The sequence below is a fragment of the Etheostoma spectabile genome, chromosome 11 (genome assembly GCF_008692095.1).
Source record: "Etheostoma spectabile isolate EspeVRDwgs_2016 chromosome 11, UIUC_Espe_1.0, whole genome shotgun sequence".
NCBI classification, from domain to species: domain Eukaryota; kingdom Metazoa; phylum Chordata; class Actinopteri; order Perciformes; family Percidae; genus Etheostoma; species Etheostoma spectabile.
The window spans coordinates 16,464,888-16,482,950 of NC_045743.1; the positions used below are offsets into that span (position 1 = coordinate 16,464,888).

Sequence of the window (18,063 nt, forward strand, 5' to 3'; positions counted from 1 at the left end):
AAGCGCGCAATAAAGGGAGCTTTAAAAAAACAAGTAAAGCAACATCTAAGGGCCCTACGCCTGTAATCATATTTTGTAATAACATTTGGTACTTTTTATGTAAAAGAACATTTATATGTATACTTTATATTTAACTTGAATATATTCAGTGCATATGAATTTAGTGTAATATTTATAGTAAATGAAGAGGACTATGTATAGTTATGTTTGCGAGAAAGATTAATGCTAGTTATATTGTTCTTATTTTTATATCACGTGGCTGTTTTGTCTGAAAAAGTCGTATCGGACCCCAGGAAGAGTAGCTGATGTTCTGCATCAGCTAACGGGGATCCTAATAAAATCAAATCAAAAGGTCATTAATCAAACTATAGAAATAAAAAAAAATCCATCATGTTGCCGGTCAGAAAACTGAGCATTATTTTCTTTCGTCATGTCATTATTTTCCCACTCACTGGTGTTTTGAGTGTGCTAGTCCATCTGTCAAGGTCCTACCATGTATAATACAGTCATTACAGGGTATTTGTGTAACAAATATCCACGTCTGACTTCCAAAAAGGCATTACTTAATCAGATGTCTGAAAGAGGCTTAAATTAATAGCATGCATAAGCTGCTGATAGGTTCACTGGCTGACTCAAAAACATGCAAAACATTAACTCACAATATAATTCGCTTGTAAAGCTCATGTGGTCAATTCATTCAGCAGTACAGGCGACCAGTGTTTCAACATGTGTTTGGATGGTTAGCAGAGCAGACCACCCACCATGCCTCAAACGAGCAAAACTCAGAGATACTGACAGAGAGAAAAATTAAGAGGAACAAACTCACATTGATGTAATTTGCATTGATGTAGTCATCTGTGCTTTTCAGAATGACCCGCGTGGCATCATCTGCAGAGGGAGAGAAAAAAAGAGTACATTTCCAGATAGCTAAAGACAAACAAACAATGACAAATGACGAAAGAAAAGATTTCAAGAAGAAGGAAAAAAAGAAAAAAAACGCATGGAGGAGAGAGTATCACGTACATGGAGAGATGTCTCTGTAGCGATTTTTGGAAACGTTCTGAGGTAATTTGGCACACAGCATGGTCATCCCCGGCCTCTTTCTGTACAGTTGCTGTGAGAACAGGAACATACATTTATATTAAAGTTGTAGTAACAGGAAGAAGATCATTAAACGCTGTGTAAGTACAGTATATGTGCTAAACTTCTACTAGAGTTACAATGTGGGAACATACTTTACCAACATTTGACATTGAAAGTATTGTTCTATCGAGCAATGACATTGGGTTCACTTATGTGTCTGTGTCTGTTTGTATATCTAGCATTTCTCTTAAGTAAAAGCACAATGAAAAGCTTAAACAGGAAGCTGTTCAGTGAATATGATAAAGGAGAGGAAGCTATGGGAATAGGGAGGAGGAAATACATGTGTGACAAATGCTCAAGAAAATAAAACTCATCAATCAATTGATCAAAAACTATTCCCCCAGGTTTGTGTGTATCTCTGTGAGAGCACGTAGGCACAGTATCTACTCATGTGTGCAACGCGTGGATCTCTATGTCGCTCTCCTTACATCAAACTGTGCCAATATGGCTCCACTACTCAGGCCTTCCTTCAGTGTGACCATGGAGTCCCTCAAAGCATGCTGGTCTAGCTGGGTGGGGTCCTGAGGGGACTTCTCAGGAATATACTGAAAATCTGGCTCTGAGTCCACCTTCTCCTCCACCACATCATAGATGGCTGAATGGGATAGAGAAGAAATATTTCACGATTTATATTAATACAGCTGTTAATTTAGGTTGAGGTCAGGGGAGGAGATTTATATTAAGTACATACTGAAGAAAGAAAACATCCAAGATTAAAAAAACAAAAAAACAAAGTAACAACCAAAGCACTGAATATAAAGTTCATCTATATGCCTAAATTTAAGGAAGAAAAAAACAGCAAAATCAAATAATATAAATAATTAATACATTGATGCAACCTTATATCTACATTGATGTTAAGAGACAATAGAATCCATAAATCCCTTTTTGACCCAGGTAAAATACCAAGAATTTCCATGTTTCATCATCTTTTAAAAACTCCCTTCCACCTTCACTTATGCTGATTAAAGGATAAAATTTGCCATCTTTTTACACAGCGAATACATTTAGCTGAGATGTAGAAAAAAGCAAAGTATACAGTTTCACACATCTCCTTTAAAATTTAAAGGGTGAGATTATGCAGTCCACAAAAGACCACAAGAAGCATGAAGCCTGGTGACCAGATGTGTAGCTGTTAATCTTCAAATGTGGGCTGCACCAGATGTCCGTGTGTTACACTTTGCGTAGTTATAAATCACTTAGATGCTTACAAAATGGACAGTCATGCATCACTGTATTAAAACCATACAAAGTAGTTCTTACATAGAGAGAATACTTGTTACTAAACTGTGTCGTAGCTGGTTTAACCAACTAAAAAAATTGCTTGCTAATAGATGACCTGATATATGACATGACTAAGGTTCACACTTTAGTTGCGAGATGACAACTGAACTGAACTATCTCCATTCCAACAGAGCAAGGAAGCTTGTGAAAAATGGTTCATAAGGTTGTTACTTATGGCAGTTATGTTACAGCTTGTGATGATACAGTTCTTTCCTGTTTACACTGTTGATTGATTTTGATTGGACAGCACTAGCAAAGTCAAATTTGTAAATCACTAGTTTGAAATTGGCTTGTTTTAACAAGTTAGGAAATTAGGGAACAACCCCATAAACTAATTTAGTAAAGGGTTTAAGAACAGCTGTTTGACTAGTAAATGGTTGATAATAGAATGGATGGTCCCCAAGGGACAGGCAAAGACATAGCCAACCTCTGTTCGGTTCATTGGTTGGTTAGGTTTAGGCATGAGGAGTGAGATTGGTGAAGGTTAGGGTAGGATTATCAGGGTAAGCCAATCAGAGGCAGAGTAGTGCAAGTCATGCGTTCACTGGTGTCTCCGGAACATCCGTTCTAGAATCAACCCTAGTAATTGGTGTGACGCTTGGGCATAGTTCTGCAATTCCTCACTCACTCAACACTAAACAGGTAAAAGTGACAGTGGAGATCCAACCAATGAGAACAACTCACCATTTGGTCTGACCAATAGAATGAGCTCTCCAGAATGGCTCTCACAGCTGGCTTTGATGAACATGACCACCTGGTCATGGGTGTGGTCAGAGATGTCCCGTCCATTAATTAAGACCACCTGGTCGCCCTCGTTAAGGCGAGGCACACACAGGTCAGCCTGCAGAGGGGTAGGGAAACAGAGGACAAAGGATGAGACAAAGACTGCAGAAAGAAAGACAAAAAGACAAATGAAGACATAATAGCAATGGTATAACAATAATGAGCTATCATTATTTGATTAGTAACACATGTTTAGCGTGATAGAAATGTTTCTAATTTTATTTATATATATATATATATAAATAAAAATATACACACACACATACATACATACATACATACATAAGTATACCGAAGTGTAAATGTGTGTGTTTTCAGGATGATGAGCAGGTGGCACCTTGTATGGCAGCCTTGGCCAAAGTGTATGAGTGTGTGTGAATGGTGAATGGTTCCTGTACAATGTAAAAGCACTTTAAGTAGTCACTTTCTAGATAAGAAAGGCGCTATATAAATACAGTCCATGTAATTTGGGAAAAATAGCTTCAGATATGAGAATGCTAAAATAACAGCTAATTGTGAAGCTGCATTTTATATGTTACATGCTTAAGCTCAGCACAAGTAAAAGAAAATAGAGTAGGAGTAGTAGTAGTAGTAGTAGTAGTAGTAGTAGTAGTAGTAGTAATCATCATCTACTGACTATATTAGGTGGCTGTTGACTTACTGATGTTCCCGGAGCCACTCGAGACACAATGATGGGCATCTTCTGGTCAGCTCCACCCTGGAGACACACAGAAAACACACGTAGGGAAGATAAATTAACAGCACAAAGCAAACATTTCCTTTCTTTCTAGGAAAGAGTTTAGCCAGGCAGAAAGGAATTGGTCTTGATGCAGACAGACAATTTGTGCCAAGTGTTTTGAATACTTGGCATAAACAGGAAGGAAAACGCAAAGATAGATGAAGAGATGAGCCAAGGATCAAAAAAGATAGAAGGACCGTGAACAGACTTTTTCCTATTGTTTCCCAACTAGCATCAGCTCTCACCTTGACATTGAAGCCAAAACGTCCATGTTCGTCAGGTCTCATCTTGATCAGGACCAGATTATCATGAGGGACAACTCCATTTAACTGTAAGAGCAACGTTGGACACAGATCCATCAAATTGACATTCTGCTTTCCTCCATACCCTCCTCATTTGGGGCACATTCCTGGCACGTGACTTCTGGCTTTGGCTACACTAGGCACTATTACTTGGTTGGTAAACAATTGTTATTGTTACCCCATTCTACTGTTGTATTAAGAGTACATATGCACTTGACTGGAATGCCAACTCCACATCCTCACAATAAGATCAAATTTAAAGTGTAAAAAATTTATTTTGGGTCACTAGGGGGCAGAAAAAAATATCAAAGAACCTCTTATATAGTGAGAAGTGGTCAATGAAGTCACCTTAGTTTGTCATTTCTTTGAATTGCAAATGATGTGTGTCAAAAAAAAATATGATGCACATAAAGATAAAACAATCCGACGAGGACATGCACTTACATTTGCGCACCATGCTTTGTCAAAGATGTTGACGAGGAATACTGGGATGAATATTTTATTTAAAGGATTTATGTAACTGGACATCATACTCACATCTTTTTTTCTCTACAGTATGTAACGAGTGTTACTGTCTTGTGTTGCCATACTGACCGTGGTCTTATCAGCATTGACCGGAACATCATACATCTCGTTAAGGTGGTTATCCAGGAGGCTCTGCTGGGAGTGGGCCTGGATGATCTGGCTCAAGGTCTTCCTGCTCAGCTGCTTGGGGGGCAGAGCTGGAGGTTGGCCATCTAGTCCCTCTGGGGACCTGATAGAGGCAAAGAGAGAGAGGAAAGGGGGGTGGGGTCAGGGACCGAGAGAAGGAGCAAGAAATAAGCGTTGTTCAGATGAACATTAACAGTTACGTTTTTATATGATTTTATATGATTTATTTTTTTAAAGTATCTTGCCCAACCAATCTGGTTTTGCATAATTCTCCTTTGCATCACTATTCTTAATGACCACACTTGTATCCAATACAGAACAAAACCTTACTTTGTTGTAATATGAGCAATGAATCTCACAATTTGCCATTTAGAAGAATAACTACTGATAAAACAAGGCAGCTTGGCCTTTTTAAAGATGGTGGGAAACCCAAGGCACAAGCATAAAGAAAATAAATCTAGCTGTAGATTATTGCTGTTTGTTAAAGAGGTGGATGCTTCATTAGAAAAAAAGACACAAATGGAGAAAAAGATATAGGGGAGTGAGCAAGAAAGAGATTGCATGAGACATGGAGGCTTAATAGCACCGTGTTAGTCATCACAATGCATTAACCTCAATAAAAGGGCTGCACGAGGAAGGAAAACAACCCCCCCCCCTTATCCAGACAATAACAGGCAGTCAGGGTGTACGATGAAACAGGGTCAGTCAGGTAAAGCTTTCAGCAGCAGCATCATGGCTCACTCTGTGGGGGGTAAAAGAGTTATTCACTCTGTGTGTGTGTGTGTGTGTGTACTAGTCAAAGAGCATTTCCTTTGTTTTGGCTGCTGCTGCTGGTGTCACTTTGTGTCTTAACACACACACACAATCACACACACACGCGCAAAATCTATTATGGGTCACAACCAGGTCAGGCTCTCAGAAGAAGGGCAGTGCACAGCAGGACTGAGCCAAGACTGAACATCCTCCCACATTTGCGTTTCCTCAACACGACACAGATGGTTGAATTGATATGAAATTGTCTCCATACCATACCACAATGTAGCCAAAGCCCTAGGATAAGAATATTTACCCCATGACTAAGCCCTGCTCATTAGTTTTCCTTTCTGTCAAATGCTTTGATAATTACCTATTCCCAAATGGTCTTATTTTGCTAAAAGAACTAAATGAGTATGCGCAGCGACAGAAGAATTGCATGCGGATGACCTGGAAGTAGTCGTTTGACTTCTCTAAGTGATAAGGAAAGGTGCTTCAGTGCTTCCTTTGTTACCGCCTTTAGCATAGTATACACTGACAGGACCATTTTTTAGAAAACAAAAGGAGATAATTGCCGTTCCACGAGCCTTTGTGGCAGCATCATTTAAAGCGATGCATCACCATTTCGTCATTCATATTCAGAATATTACGCTGTGCAGCGGCCCCGGCAGCTGTAATCCTGTGCGAACATTTTATTTTCCGTGAAACACTGCAACACATCTAACAATAATGATAATGTACCTTTTGGTGCGGTTTGAGTGATTTATTAAACTGGTTAATCTGAGAACTTTACTCTTGTCTCTGACACGTAAAATGACAGTGAACATGTGTTGACAGAACTGAGAATTAATGGATCGCTGAATCCAAAGTTATACAGAGCACCAGACATTAGGCCTGCACGATGCAGGGAAAAATATGAATCACCAATTTTTAGCTTAGAATTGATGTCATGATTCTCTGCCACAATTTTTTTTCTCACTAAGTGTAATGTTTATTGCACGAATGACCAAAAAAAACAAAAAAAAAAACTATGGCACATTGTGCATCACCACAAGCCTGTAAAAATAGAGGCTTCAACAAAGAGAAGGGAGAGCATTGCAGCGAGCATGAGAATCAAAGTCATTATAAAAAAATCTAAAAAAATACATATTTAAATTTTTTTTTTTAAAACAAAACAAAGTTATTTAAAAGTTAAATCGTGAATAGAGATCGCAATTTTGTAACAATGAGTCGTGCAGGTCTATCGAACATTGGTTTATTTTTAGCCCAAAGCAACGTCTGAAACAAGCTCAGTATTGTTTACAGTTTAGACAATATTGTCTTCATTAATAATGTATATTAATTATATATTTTCCCTACATTAATCAGGATTGCTGTGGATAAATGTGAGTGGGCAGTAGGGTGAGCATGAGAAACCAATATTGATAATAAATGTTATTTGCAGAACATCTTTCCTTGACCTCGTGACGTTTACCATCGGGGTTAATTCAATTCAATTTCATTCACAGTAAAAACTATCAAGAGTTATCTCGAGACACTACAGATAAGTAGGTCTAGAACACACTATATTTTATAAAGTCTAGTAATTCCCCCAAGAGCAAGCATTTAGTGCGACAGTGGCGAGGAAGAAACCTCAGCCAGACCCAGGCAGGCAGGCGGAGTCCGACGGTGCCGGTCGGGGGTGTGATGAACAGCGGCAATAATAAGGAAAAGTGGTTAGTAAAGGACGCTGGAGGTAACTTTTTTGACATTCAAACCGCAGCCCAAGTCTTAAATAAGCTGCTAATAAGCACCCTGTTGTATTTAAAACAACCAAAAGATACATTTAAAAAACACTAAGCGCACATCCAAGTGTTTTTTTTAACAAAATGATTTTCCAAAGCCAGCCCTTACTTTGCAACTGTAAAGAAACAGATCTGATTATAGCATACAACGTTATTTATCATGACATCAAATAAAGTTGCATTCAATGTTGTGTTACAGCATATTATATAATTGTACCTTTTTGTTCCCTGACACTGTCAAGGAAATATAGACATATTGCATCTAAAAAATAAATTAAAATAATGGTGATGTGCCGTGGTAAGCTAAACACATAATTTTCGCTAAAAACAGAACATTATAGAGAGTGTCTGAGGGTTATGGCTTTGTTGCATTTCTTATGCATACAACTGTGGCCTGTGGGAGAGAAAGCAGATTCTAATTTAGTTTTTATTGGAGGAAAGTCTTGGGAGGAACATTGGGAAAATGTGGATTATATGCCTGAGCAAAATGACAGACGTGAAAATATTGGAATAAGATTGCGTCATGTCAGCTTGGATTGCAAGTACAGTCATTGTATATGGATCTTTTAAAGATTGTTTTTTTGGGGGGGCATTTTTAGGCTTTTATTTTCCCAGGACAGACAAAGACATGAATGGGGGGGGGGGGATGACATGCAGCAAAGGGCCTCAGGTTGGAGTCGAACCTGTGGCCGCTGCGTCAAGGAGTAAACCTCTACAACTGAGCTAACCCGGCCACTTTTTATGAACCTTTAACACTAGGGATGCCTGATTTACACCAAAGCAAAAGGCAGCATCAAATGTATTGGGGGCAAAGATGCGGTTATTACATATTAAATTTAGAACAGATAGCTCCCCAAAAAGTGTAATCTGGATTGGAACCAAATCTTTAAGAAGACATCCCAATGGGGTTGGCGGAGGACAATGGATAACATAATCTTCCCAATAGAGTGGGAAAATGATTCAGGCAAGAAAATTGGGAACTTGGGATGCTGAAAGCGCTCACCAGGTCCCTTCTCCCTGCCATACAGTGCATGTCCAAATAAACTTTATTTACGGAAAGTTATCACGTCAAGTCCTCGTGTAAATAGCTCAGTCAGATCTTACTCATCCTGACAATATGGTTAATTAATAGTTTTGGTTCTTCAGGTTGAATGTGGTTGTGTACAATAACAGCATGCATTCACGAGAAGAATGAACGTCACATAGCTCAGAAAAACATGATTCTTTGGTGTGCTAATTACGTAAAAGGTGATATTTCAGAGGTATTGAGAATGACTGATGTGGTAGGCAAATCACAGAAAAGCCAATAAGATATTATGCATGGTTATGGTGAATGTTGTCTGAGGAAGAGAGAGCTGGTGATTATGTCATCCTTTAGCTCTGTAACAGAGTGATGATTCAGTATTCAGTGAAATGACGATAAAATGAATCCTGAATACGGCAATACTGCTTTCCAGACCACGGCTCACACAGTGTCAACAAAGCACTGCTGAGTGAGCGAGCACCTGAGAAAGAGAGAAAATGACTGGGGGCAAGGTTGCAGTTTAAACAAGTCTTTGCTAAGTGGTTCTGCTTTACATTCCACCAGGTTTGTGATCATCCTTTAGCTAACAAAGACCAAACTCTGCAAGGCCATGCTACAACATTTTCAGACAACACTTGCAACAAAGAGGATTAGAAGGTGAGGTATGTGAGTACTGAAGTTTGCTGAAAAAACAGACTCCAAATACAAGTGTTTTCCGTTTTCAGAACCACTAATTCTGCTCATCAGTAGGAACATTTTATGATTTGTTTTCTAACATGCTGCTGTTCTTTAAAAGTACTGAATAAGAATTTCTGATTTTAGCATGTAGAATTTTAAGTCACAATTTTGCTTTTACCCATAGGCTTTCAGGCTTTGAAACAGAAATGTGGAACTTTATTAGTTTAAGGAATCTGCTGGATATTTTATAGTGTGTGAGCACAAAAACATTCCGAAAACACAAACACACTAATTCCTAGTTCAGCCCTTATATAACCTCTCCGCCCTGCTACCCGCTATAAACACATTTAACAAGCTGATTTTCAAAGGGTTTATCTTTCAATGGGGCCAGCTAAGTGACACTGAGAGAGGGTGTGAACTGTTGGGAGAAGCCACAGGCACAGACAGACATTTAAAAAACAGTCAACTCAGCAGTCGTCAGACAGAGTGGCACTAACACCGATGAGTAAAATTAAACTTCAAAATTAAAGGGCGGCTGTTTTGTGGGGGATGCTTTATTTATGAGGCGGTTAATTAACAGTGAAATCTATTTCCCTGCATCACCAAAACCACAATACAGAGGAAGACAGGAAAAAAAAAGAAGGCATAGGAAAAAAAATGACAATGATAGCAACGACTTTCCCCCTGACATAGACTTACGGTGTGGAATCCAAGCTGATGCTGTTGGCCTGCGTAGACGACGCCGACTTGTGATTGGAAGAAGAGAAGACAGGCAGGCTGGGTGAAGCGTGGATCACATGATCGACCAGGTGGCCCACTGATGACGGGCGTAGTCGTGTGCCCTCTTGTACAAACATTGAGTTCCTGATGAACACACAAACACAAATAATGGTATATCGCCTAGCAACGGGAACGCTGGCGAGATTGACGCCGTACATCGTGTCTGTCTGTGCCTGGCTCTTTCTGCTGCCTGTTCACCTGCTAGTGTTGGGTCTGCTGCAGTACTCGGCTACTGACCTGCTCCAGTTGCGCTATCACCTGCCTGGACCTGCGCCGGAGGCTCTCCACCTTCACCCGGACATCGCCTTCCAGCCCCGCCGCAGATACATCTACAGAGGGTCCCGCCAGAATTCCCACCACAACAGCTCAACAGGAATAAAGTCCCTCTGTTCCAACTCTCGTCGCCCTCCACGCTCTACTAACCGGGCTGTTGACCACAGCGTGTTAGCCCGCCTAGCCCTGTCGGCTAGCACCGCCACCAGCTGTGACATCACCTCACTCAACTTCGCTCTGCTCAACATCCGCTCACTGACAGGCAAGGGTCAACTCATCCAGGACTTCATCTCCGATCGTAAGCTAGACTTTCTCTGTTTAACCGAGACATGGCAACAGCCCAACAACTTTTCTGAACTCAACGAATCCACTCCTAGTGGATTTGTTTACATCTGTCAACCCCGTGGCTCTGGCCGGGGAGGAGGTCTCGCGATAATCTACCGCGAGAAGTGGAAGGTCTTGCCGGTGTCTGAGTCTGTCTTCAGCTCCTTTGAATCTGCTGTCTGCAAGTTGTCTGGTCCCACTCCAACCATCATTGCTACTGTCTACCGCCCCCCTAAACCGAATAGTGATTTTTTAAATGACTTTGCTGCTTTCCGCACCCACTTATCCTCTCTCTCACCAAATATAATACTGCTGGGCAATTTCAACATCCACATGGACAATATCAACCTGCCTCTCACCAAAGACTTCACCTCCTGCTTAGACAGTTTGGGATGTCAGCAACATACCACTTTAACCACACACTCCAAAGGACATATTCTGGACTTAATCTGCTGCTCTGGTGTCACCCCATCTGACTTTACAGCAGATGAACTCCCCATAACTGACCATTTTCTCCTATCATTTACAGTGAAACTCAGTCTCTCCATCTCAAAAATACCACGCCTTATTTCATTTTGGAACATAAAGAATATCAACCCCGCCACACTCACTTCAACTATCCACTCCTCCTGCCTTCCTGACACTCACAATCTCTCCACCCCCGATGATCTTGTCTGTCATTACAACACTGGACTTCATAATATTCTCAATTTTCTTGCACCGTTGAAAAACAGATCTGTTTATTTCTTCGTCTCCGCCCCTTGGTTCCCCCCCGATCTGCGTCTCATGAAAGCCAAAGGTCGGCAACTTGAACTCCAAGTCACTGTTCTCCCTACTTAATAATGTCACCCAACCCCAGGACTTTCTCCTTCCCCATTTGTATACTACCTCCTTCTGCAACTCGGTAATGTCCTTTTTCACAGAAAAAATTAAGAACATCCACCAGCATCTTGGATCAATCCTTCACCTCAGCATCTCAGATGACTTTCACTCATCCACACACTCCTCAGTCCGTCTCCCCACTATTTCAGAAATCACAGAACTCACCCGGAAATCCAAGCCATCTACTTGTCAACTTGATCCCCTCCCCACCCAACTTGTTAAAGCCTGCCTTCCCTCCCTGGTCCCCCTCATCTCTGCTATCATCCACTCCTCCCTCACCACTGGAAAAAAACCTGGTTACGACCCATCCAACTTAAACAACTTCCGTCCTATATCCAATCTACCCTTCCTCACCAACAACCTCCTCATGGCAGCTGATTCTGGACTCCTAACCATCCTCATCCTCCTCAACCTGAGTGCAGCATTTGACACCATCTGTCACACCACCCTCCTCAATAGGCTATCTTACATCGGCATCACCCACACTCCGTTAGACTGGTTCACATCTTACCTCTCTGGTCGCACCCAGTTCATTCAACTCAAGTCTTGTAAATCCGTTCCCTCCTCCGTCACTTCAGGTGTGCCCCAGGGCTCTGTCCTGGGGCCCCTACTCTTCATCATTTACCTGCTTCCCCTCGGCAATATCTTCCGCAAAATTAACATTCACTTCCACTGTTACGCCGATGACACCCAGCTCTACCTCTCCACTAAACCCTCGTCCACTCTCCCGCCCACCTCCCTTATAGACTGCATCTCTGAAATAAAAACCTGGCTCCCCCAAAACTTCCTCATATTAAACAGTAATAAAACTGAGGTTCTCCTCATTGGCACCAAACCCACTCTTTCCAAAACAGACAGTTTTTCTCTCACAATTGACAACTGCTCCGTCTCACTCTCCCCCAAGGTTAAGAGACTGGGTGTCATCCTTGACAGCACATTATCCTTTCAACCCCATATCAATAACATTACCCGGTCTACCTACACCTACGTAACATCAATTGCCTCCGTCCCTCCCTTACCCCCCACACTCCTTGTCCTCAGTCTCGTCACTTCCCGTCTTGATTTTTGCAACGCTCTCCTCTTTGGTCTAGCTCACAAATCCCTCCATAAACTTCAATTGGTCCAGAATTCAGTTGCCCGCATCATTACTCAAACATTCTCCATCCACCACATCACTCCTGTTGCTGTATAGTATTTGTTTTGTTTTGCAGTATAGTAATTGTTTTACTGTATAGTATTTGTTTTGCTATTCTTAATTTATGAATTCCCTGTGTGGCGTACTTGAGTGCCAAGAAAGGCGTCTTTAAATAAAATGTATTATTACTGTTATTAAAGGGCTGAGAATACAACCTCAAAACCTTTTTTATACTGGCCAAAATGGGTTGACTTTCTGTAAACAGAGTTCATTGAACATGTGTCAAACATGAAGTACCCGAAAGCTGGCATCCATTGCATTCTCAAAACCATACTGAAATCAGACAGTTTCTGATTCAAATCACAATTTTAAATTTTTGTGAGGTTAAATATTGTCTTGGTATTGATACAGAAAGTCTTTTATAGATGGATATATAGATTAAAAAAAAATTCAAACGATACCTTGATATGATACTACCAGGATTAAACATGAAATTATGCATTGTGTGTTCTTGATTTTTTGGGGAGAAATAATTAGGTCACAGGTCATGTTTGGGCTTCACAGACTTGTTGTAGGACACTTCTGTAGCATACAATACATGTTTGCCAATACAGTCCTGAAATAACTCCCTAGTCTCTTTTACAACTGGCAGACCTGGCAACGCACTAAACAAAGAGAGGCAACCTTTTCAGAACAGGTTTCCTAATAACAGAAACTACAGACTTCAGTGACTTACCGATGAAAATATTTGTATTTCTTTCTAGAAACAATCAAGACAGTCAGAAACAATCATTATTTTGAACTAAAAAAGAAATCTTGAACAGTAATTGCTTTAAAAGTATATATGGCTTCCCTTTTAACTAAGTGAACCCAATTAGTTTAATTAATTTGCTGTTGAATCAGTAATTTTGAATATATATGCCTAACCATGTTGAATATGATTACATTTACATTTCAACTTCCACAACTGTCTTACGTGAAGCTAAAGTGAACCTCAACCTGGTATGAAGCCTAAAACTTGGACTCACTGATTGGGCGTCCCTGGCGGCGAGCGAGTTGGGAGGCTTTGGGTCTCCAGTCTCTCATCTGATAGGCTGTTCCTGCTGACCGACTCCCAGTCAGTTCCGCCCACCAACTTCCTGGCCAGTGGCTTGCTGGGAGATCTGTGCAGACCAAGACATTCATTTCAACCCCAGTTTGTGTGGTGTTCATTTACCTTTAAAGGCTTGAGATGGCTAGAATGAATTAACCAAGAAAGACAAGTCCATTACCTGGCAAACACTCTGTCCTTAATGCCTTTCTCCTTTCCATACTGCACAGACTGCACCTCTGTCCGTCCGCTAGAGACAGAAACAACAAAAACAACAGTCAGCGGACTGTCTTGAAAAATTAGCTTTTAACTGTAGTGAATCAGGCTGATATTCTTTAATTCTCAGGTTAAAACAAAAATATTCATAAGCTACGTTTAGTTTTACTTACCTTATTTTATTCATGAAAAATGATGCATTAAAAATGAACAAACTCAGTCAAAATAACTTTAGCAATAATGTCAACAGTTAAGCATAGTATGCCTGTAACAACTGCAACATTTTCAACAGCAAGGATTGCTGGGGTTGCATCACTCCTGCTCAATCCAACTCTCAGTTCATCTCTCACTCACATTTCAAAGAAAAAGGAAATACAAAAGCTGCCAATGAAGTACAACTAAGTTGTCACAAGGCAAAATACAGTACTGAGAATATAATGTTTGTAGAAGTGATTTTATTTAGATTTTTTAGTCCCATTTCCAACTTAAAAATCCCCTAACTGTACAGTAAATCACCAACGAAAAAAAAGAATGTCAGAAAACAGAGTGTCAGTAGTGTGTGCGAGTGTGTGTGAGTGAGTGTGAGTGTGAGTGTGAGTGTGAGTGTGTGTGGGGCTGCATCAACTTCCAAACAAACATGTTCTTCTGTCGATGTTTCTCTGGAGTGGGACTATTGCTGAGATTCAGACAGAAGGAAATACAAACAAAGCATCCACAAGTCTGGTGCATGGTATGGGTGTGTGTGTCTCGATGAGTGTATCAATCAAAAGTCTGGATTTCAAGGGTAGACTTTTCAGAAATGCTCGGTGTTGCTTTGTGGATTCTCTCCATGTTCCTCTGGGAGTGTATACTGTATGTATGCGTGTCCTCTTCCTCTTACCAGTATCTGAACTTTGAGCCTAGGGTGAAATAGTGAGCAAAGAAGTTCTTCTGTGGTGGGATGGGCCGATCCAGCCTGAAGAAGGTGTGGTGCTCCACACAGGCCTTCCACAAGTTTTTACAGGCCCGATAGTTCACCATGTTGAAGCCGAGCAGTGTTTCCCGGGTCTCAGACTGTGCCAGGAGGACAATAGTAAGTGGGCAGTTGAATAAAACTTTAGCATTCAACATGCAAGGTGACAGACGGTGACCAAAATTCAGCCAGTTTATCTGAGTCCAGCAATAATGCAGAAAAAGACACATACGGTACATAAGTGTGTAGCTTTTGTTTCAACGGTTTATCCTTTTTTTAATAATTATTTTTTTTGCATTTTTAGGCCTTTATTTCCACAGGACCTATAAAGACATGAAAGGGGGGGGGGGGGGGGGGGGGGGGGGGAGAGGGGGATGGCGGAAAGAGCCAGGTCGGAGTCAAACCTGCGGCCGCTGCATTGAGGAGTAAATCTATATAGTATATATGTGCACTTGCTCTACCAACTGTGCAAACACGGCCACATCCTTTACTTTTAGCTAACTGTTTCAATGGTTTATACTCTACTTTTAGCTAACTGTTTCAACAGTTTATATTTTACTTTTAGTTAACCGTTTCAATTTTTATATTGTACTTTTAGCTAACTGTTTATTATTTACTTTTAGCTAACTAAATAAACTAAATATCAGCTGTCTGTACAATTGTTTGTTACATTGAAAAAAAAGATCCACAACAAAATGGTCGCGGGACAGTAGGGGTGATTAGAGCAGAGTCAACCGGAACACGGACAGCAGAGGGTTAATCTGACACTGACTGCACACACAGCCCAGCCTATATTTACAGTACCACACACACACACACACACACACACACAACACACACACACCACACACACACACACACACACACACACCACACAACACACACACACACACACACCACACACCACACACACACACACACACACACACACCACACACACACAACACCACAACCACACACACAACCACACAACACACACACACACACACACACACACACCACACACAAACACACAGAGTAAACTTCTTTATCTGTTTAAAAGACATTTGTGGGAGAAAGAGGGTGGTTGATGTGTGTGTCTGTGTACACTTACCGCCTCTCTTCTTAGCTGCACAAAGAACTGTTTGCACTTGAAGGAGATTTTCACTATTTTCAACCTGGATGCAGGAAAAGGCAAAACAATACAAAAGGGAAGTTAGTGTATCCACAGTTAATGAGCCAATCACCTGTATTGAGACACTGATGTTACATATTTACACTTTTGTTGAAGGTCAGTCACTGTACTATGGAACGTACCAGGAGTCATGCTCCTATACAAAACAGTGTTAAATCGCTGGGACTTCCAGTGGCGCTCAACACAGCATAACAGCTTAGAAACAGAGCTCCAGTATCAGCCTTTAAATCCCCCTACTTCATGTGTTTTGTTGTGTGGCATATTTGGTATCTTTGGAAACCTTGAAATAAAAACCGGAATTCAAAATAAAGTTCTAAAAGTCTGAACAATGTTTAAATTGACAGTATAACTTTGTAATGACTGACCCTCCGGCATATTGGTGGTATTGGAAAGGTTTTTATTTTTCCATGTACAAGGGAAAGCTTTGCTACACTCAGCCAGTCCACCATATTCTAAGCACTACTATGTGAGTTAGCGCATTTGTAACTGGCAAACCAAACTTGAATGAAAAGCCGATTCATCAAGCAAGCTGACACATGTGTCACATCCCAACTGTTCATTTAACCTCTGACCGTTGCTGGTGGAGGGTAGGAGAAGGGTAGGAGAAGAGGATGACCATCTTTTTTCTGATACCTCTATACAGTGGGGCTCGAAAGTTTGGGCACCCCAAGTAAACATTTGTATTAATGTGCATAAAGAAGTCAAGAAAAGATGGGAAAATCTCCAAAATGCATCGAATGACAGATTAGACATTCGTATAATATGTCACAAAAAGTTAGATTTTATTTCCATCATTTACACTTTCAAAATAACCGAACAGAAAAAAATGGCGTCTGCAAACGTTTGGGCACCTTGCAGAGTTTATAGCATGCACCGCCCCCCTTTGGAAAGCTGAGACCTGACAGCGTCATGGATTGTTCTCAGTCATTGTCTGGAAAGACCAGGTGATGTTGATCTTAAGGTTTTAAATGGCCAGACTCATCTGACCTCGCCCCAACAATCAGCACCATGGCTTCTTCTAAGCAGTTGTCTATAAAACTGTAACTGAAAATAGTTGATGCTCACAAAGCAGGAGAAGGCTATAAGAAGATAGAAAAGCGTTTTCAGATGCCAATATCCTCTGTTCTGAATGTAATTAAGAAATGGCAGTCATCAGGAACAGTGGAAGTTAAAGCAAGATCTGGAAGACCAAGAAAAATATCAGACAGAACAGCTCGCAGGATTGTGAGAAAAGCAAGTCCTGACCCACGTTTGACTGCACGATCCATCCAGAAAGACCTGGAGACACTGGAGTTGTGCTACACCATTCCACTATTAAGAGATACTCGTACAGATATGGTCTTCATGGAAGAGTCATCAGAAGAAACCTATTCTACATCCTCACCACAAAAATCAGCAATTGAAGTTTGTAAATGAACATATAGACAAGCCTGATGCATTGTTGAAACAAGTTCTGTGGACCAATGAGGTTAAAATCAAACTTTTTCGCCGCAATGAGCAAAGGTACGTTTGGAGAAGAAAGGGCACAGAATTGAATGAAAAGAACCTCTGTCCAACTGTTAAGCATGGGGGGGGGGATCAATCATGCTTTGGGGTTGTATAGCAGCCAGTGGCACAGGGAAAATTTCACAAGTAGAAGAAAAATGGATTTAATAAAATTTCAGCAAATTTTGGACGCTAACTTGATGCCATCTGTGAAAAAGCTGAAGTTAAAGAGAGGATGGCTTCTACAAATGGATAATGATCCTGAACACAACTCAAAATCCACGGTGGATTACATCAAGAGGCGTAAACTGAAGGTTTTACCATGGCCTTAACAATCTCCTGACCTCAACATAATTAAAAATCTATGGATAGACCTTTTATTTACTGTTATTTTGACAGTGTAAATGACTGAAATAAAATCTAAATTTTTGTCACATTTAATACAAATGTCTAATTTGTCATCTGATGTCTTTTGGAGAGTTTTCCATCTTTTCTTGGCTTCTTTATGTACATTAATACAAATTTTTACCTGGGGTGCCAAAACTTTCGAGCCCCACTGTATATTAATAAGGCATGCATCTAATGAGGCAGAAACTATAAAATATTCAAAT

At 40.6% G+C, this 18,063-nt stretch overlaps 1 protein-coding gene across 1 annotated transcript in view; it reads right to left on the minus strand.

Moving 5' to 3' along the window:
- The window catches only part of ptpn4a (protein tyrosine phosphatase non-receptor type 4a), an 84,243-nt gene that overhangs the window by 12,854 nt on the left and 53,326 nt on the right, over positions 1-18,063 (minus strand). Inside the window, exons 11-22 of the mRNA XM_032530389.1 lie at positions 15,887-15,950; positions 14,722-14,894; positions 13,807-13,875; positions 13,564-13,698; positions 9,841-10,005; positions 4,846-5,005; positions 4,195-4,278; positions 3,872-3,928; positions 3,112-3,268; positions 1,572-1,738; positions 1,024-1,114; positions 827-888 (exon numbers count right to left, since the gene is read on the minus strand). Of these exons, the coding sequence (XP_032386280.1) occupies positions 827-888; positions 1,024-1,114; positions 1,572-1,738; positions 3,112-3,268; positions 3,872-3,928; positions 4,195-4,278; positions 4,846-5,005; positions 9,841-10,005; positions 13,564-13,698; positions 13,807-13,875; positions 14,722-14,894; positions 15,887-15,950 (1,384 nt within the window). The remainder of the gene's footprint in view (positions 1-826; positions 889-1,023; positions 1,115-1,571; positions 1,739-3,111; positions 3,269-3,871; positions 3,929-4,194; positions 4,279-4,845; positions 5,006-9,840; positions 10,006-13,563; positions 13,699-13,806; positions 13,876-14,721; positions 14,895-15,886; positions 15,951-18,063) is intronic.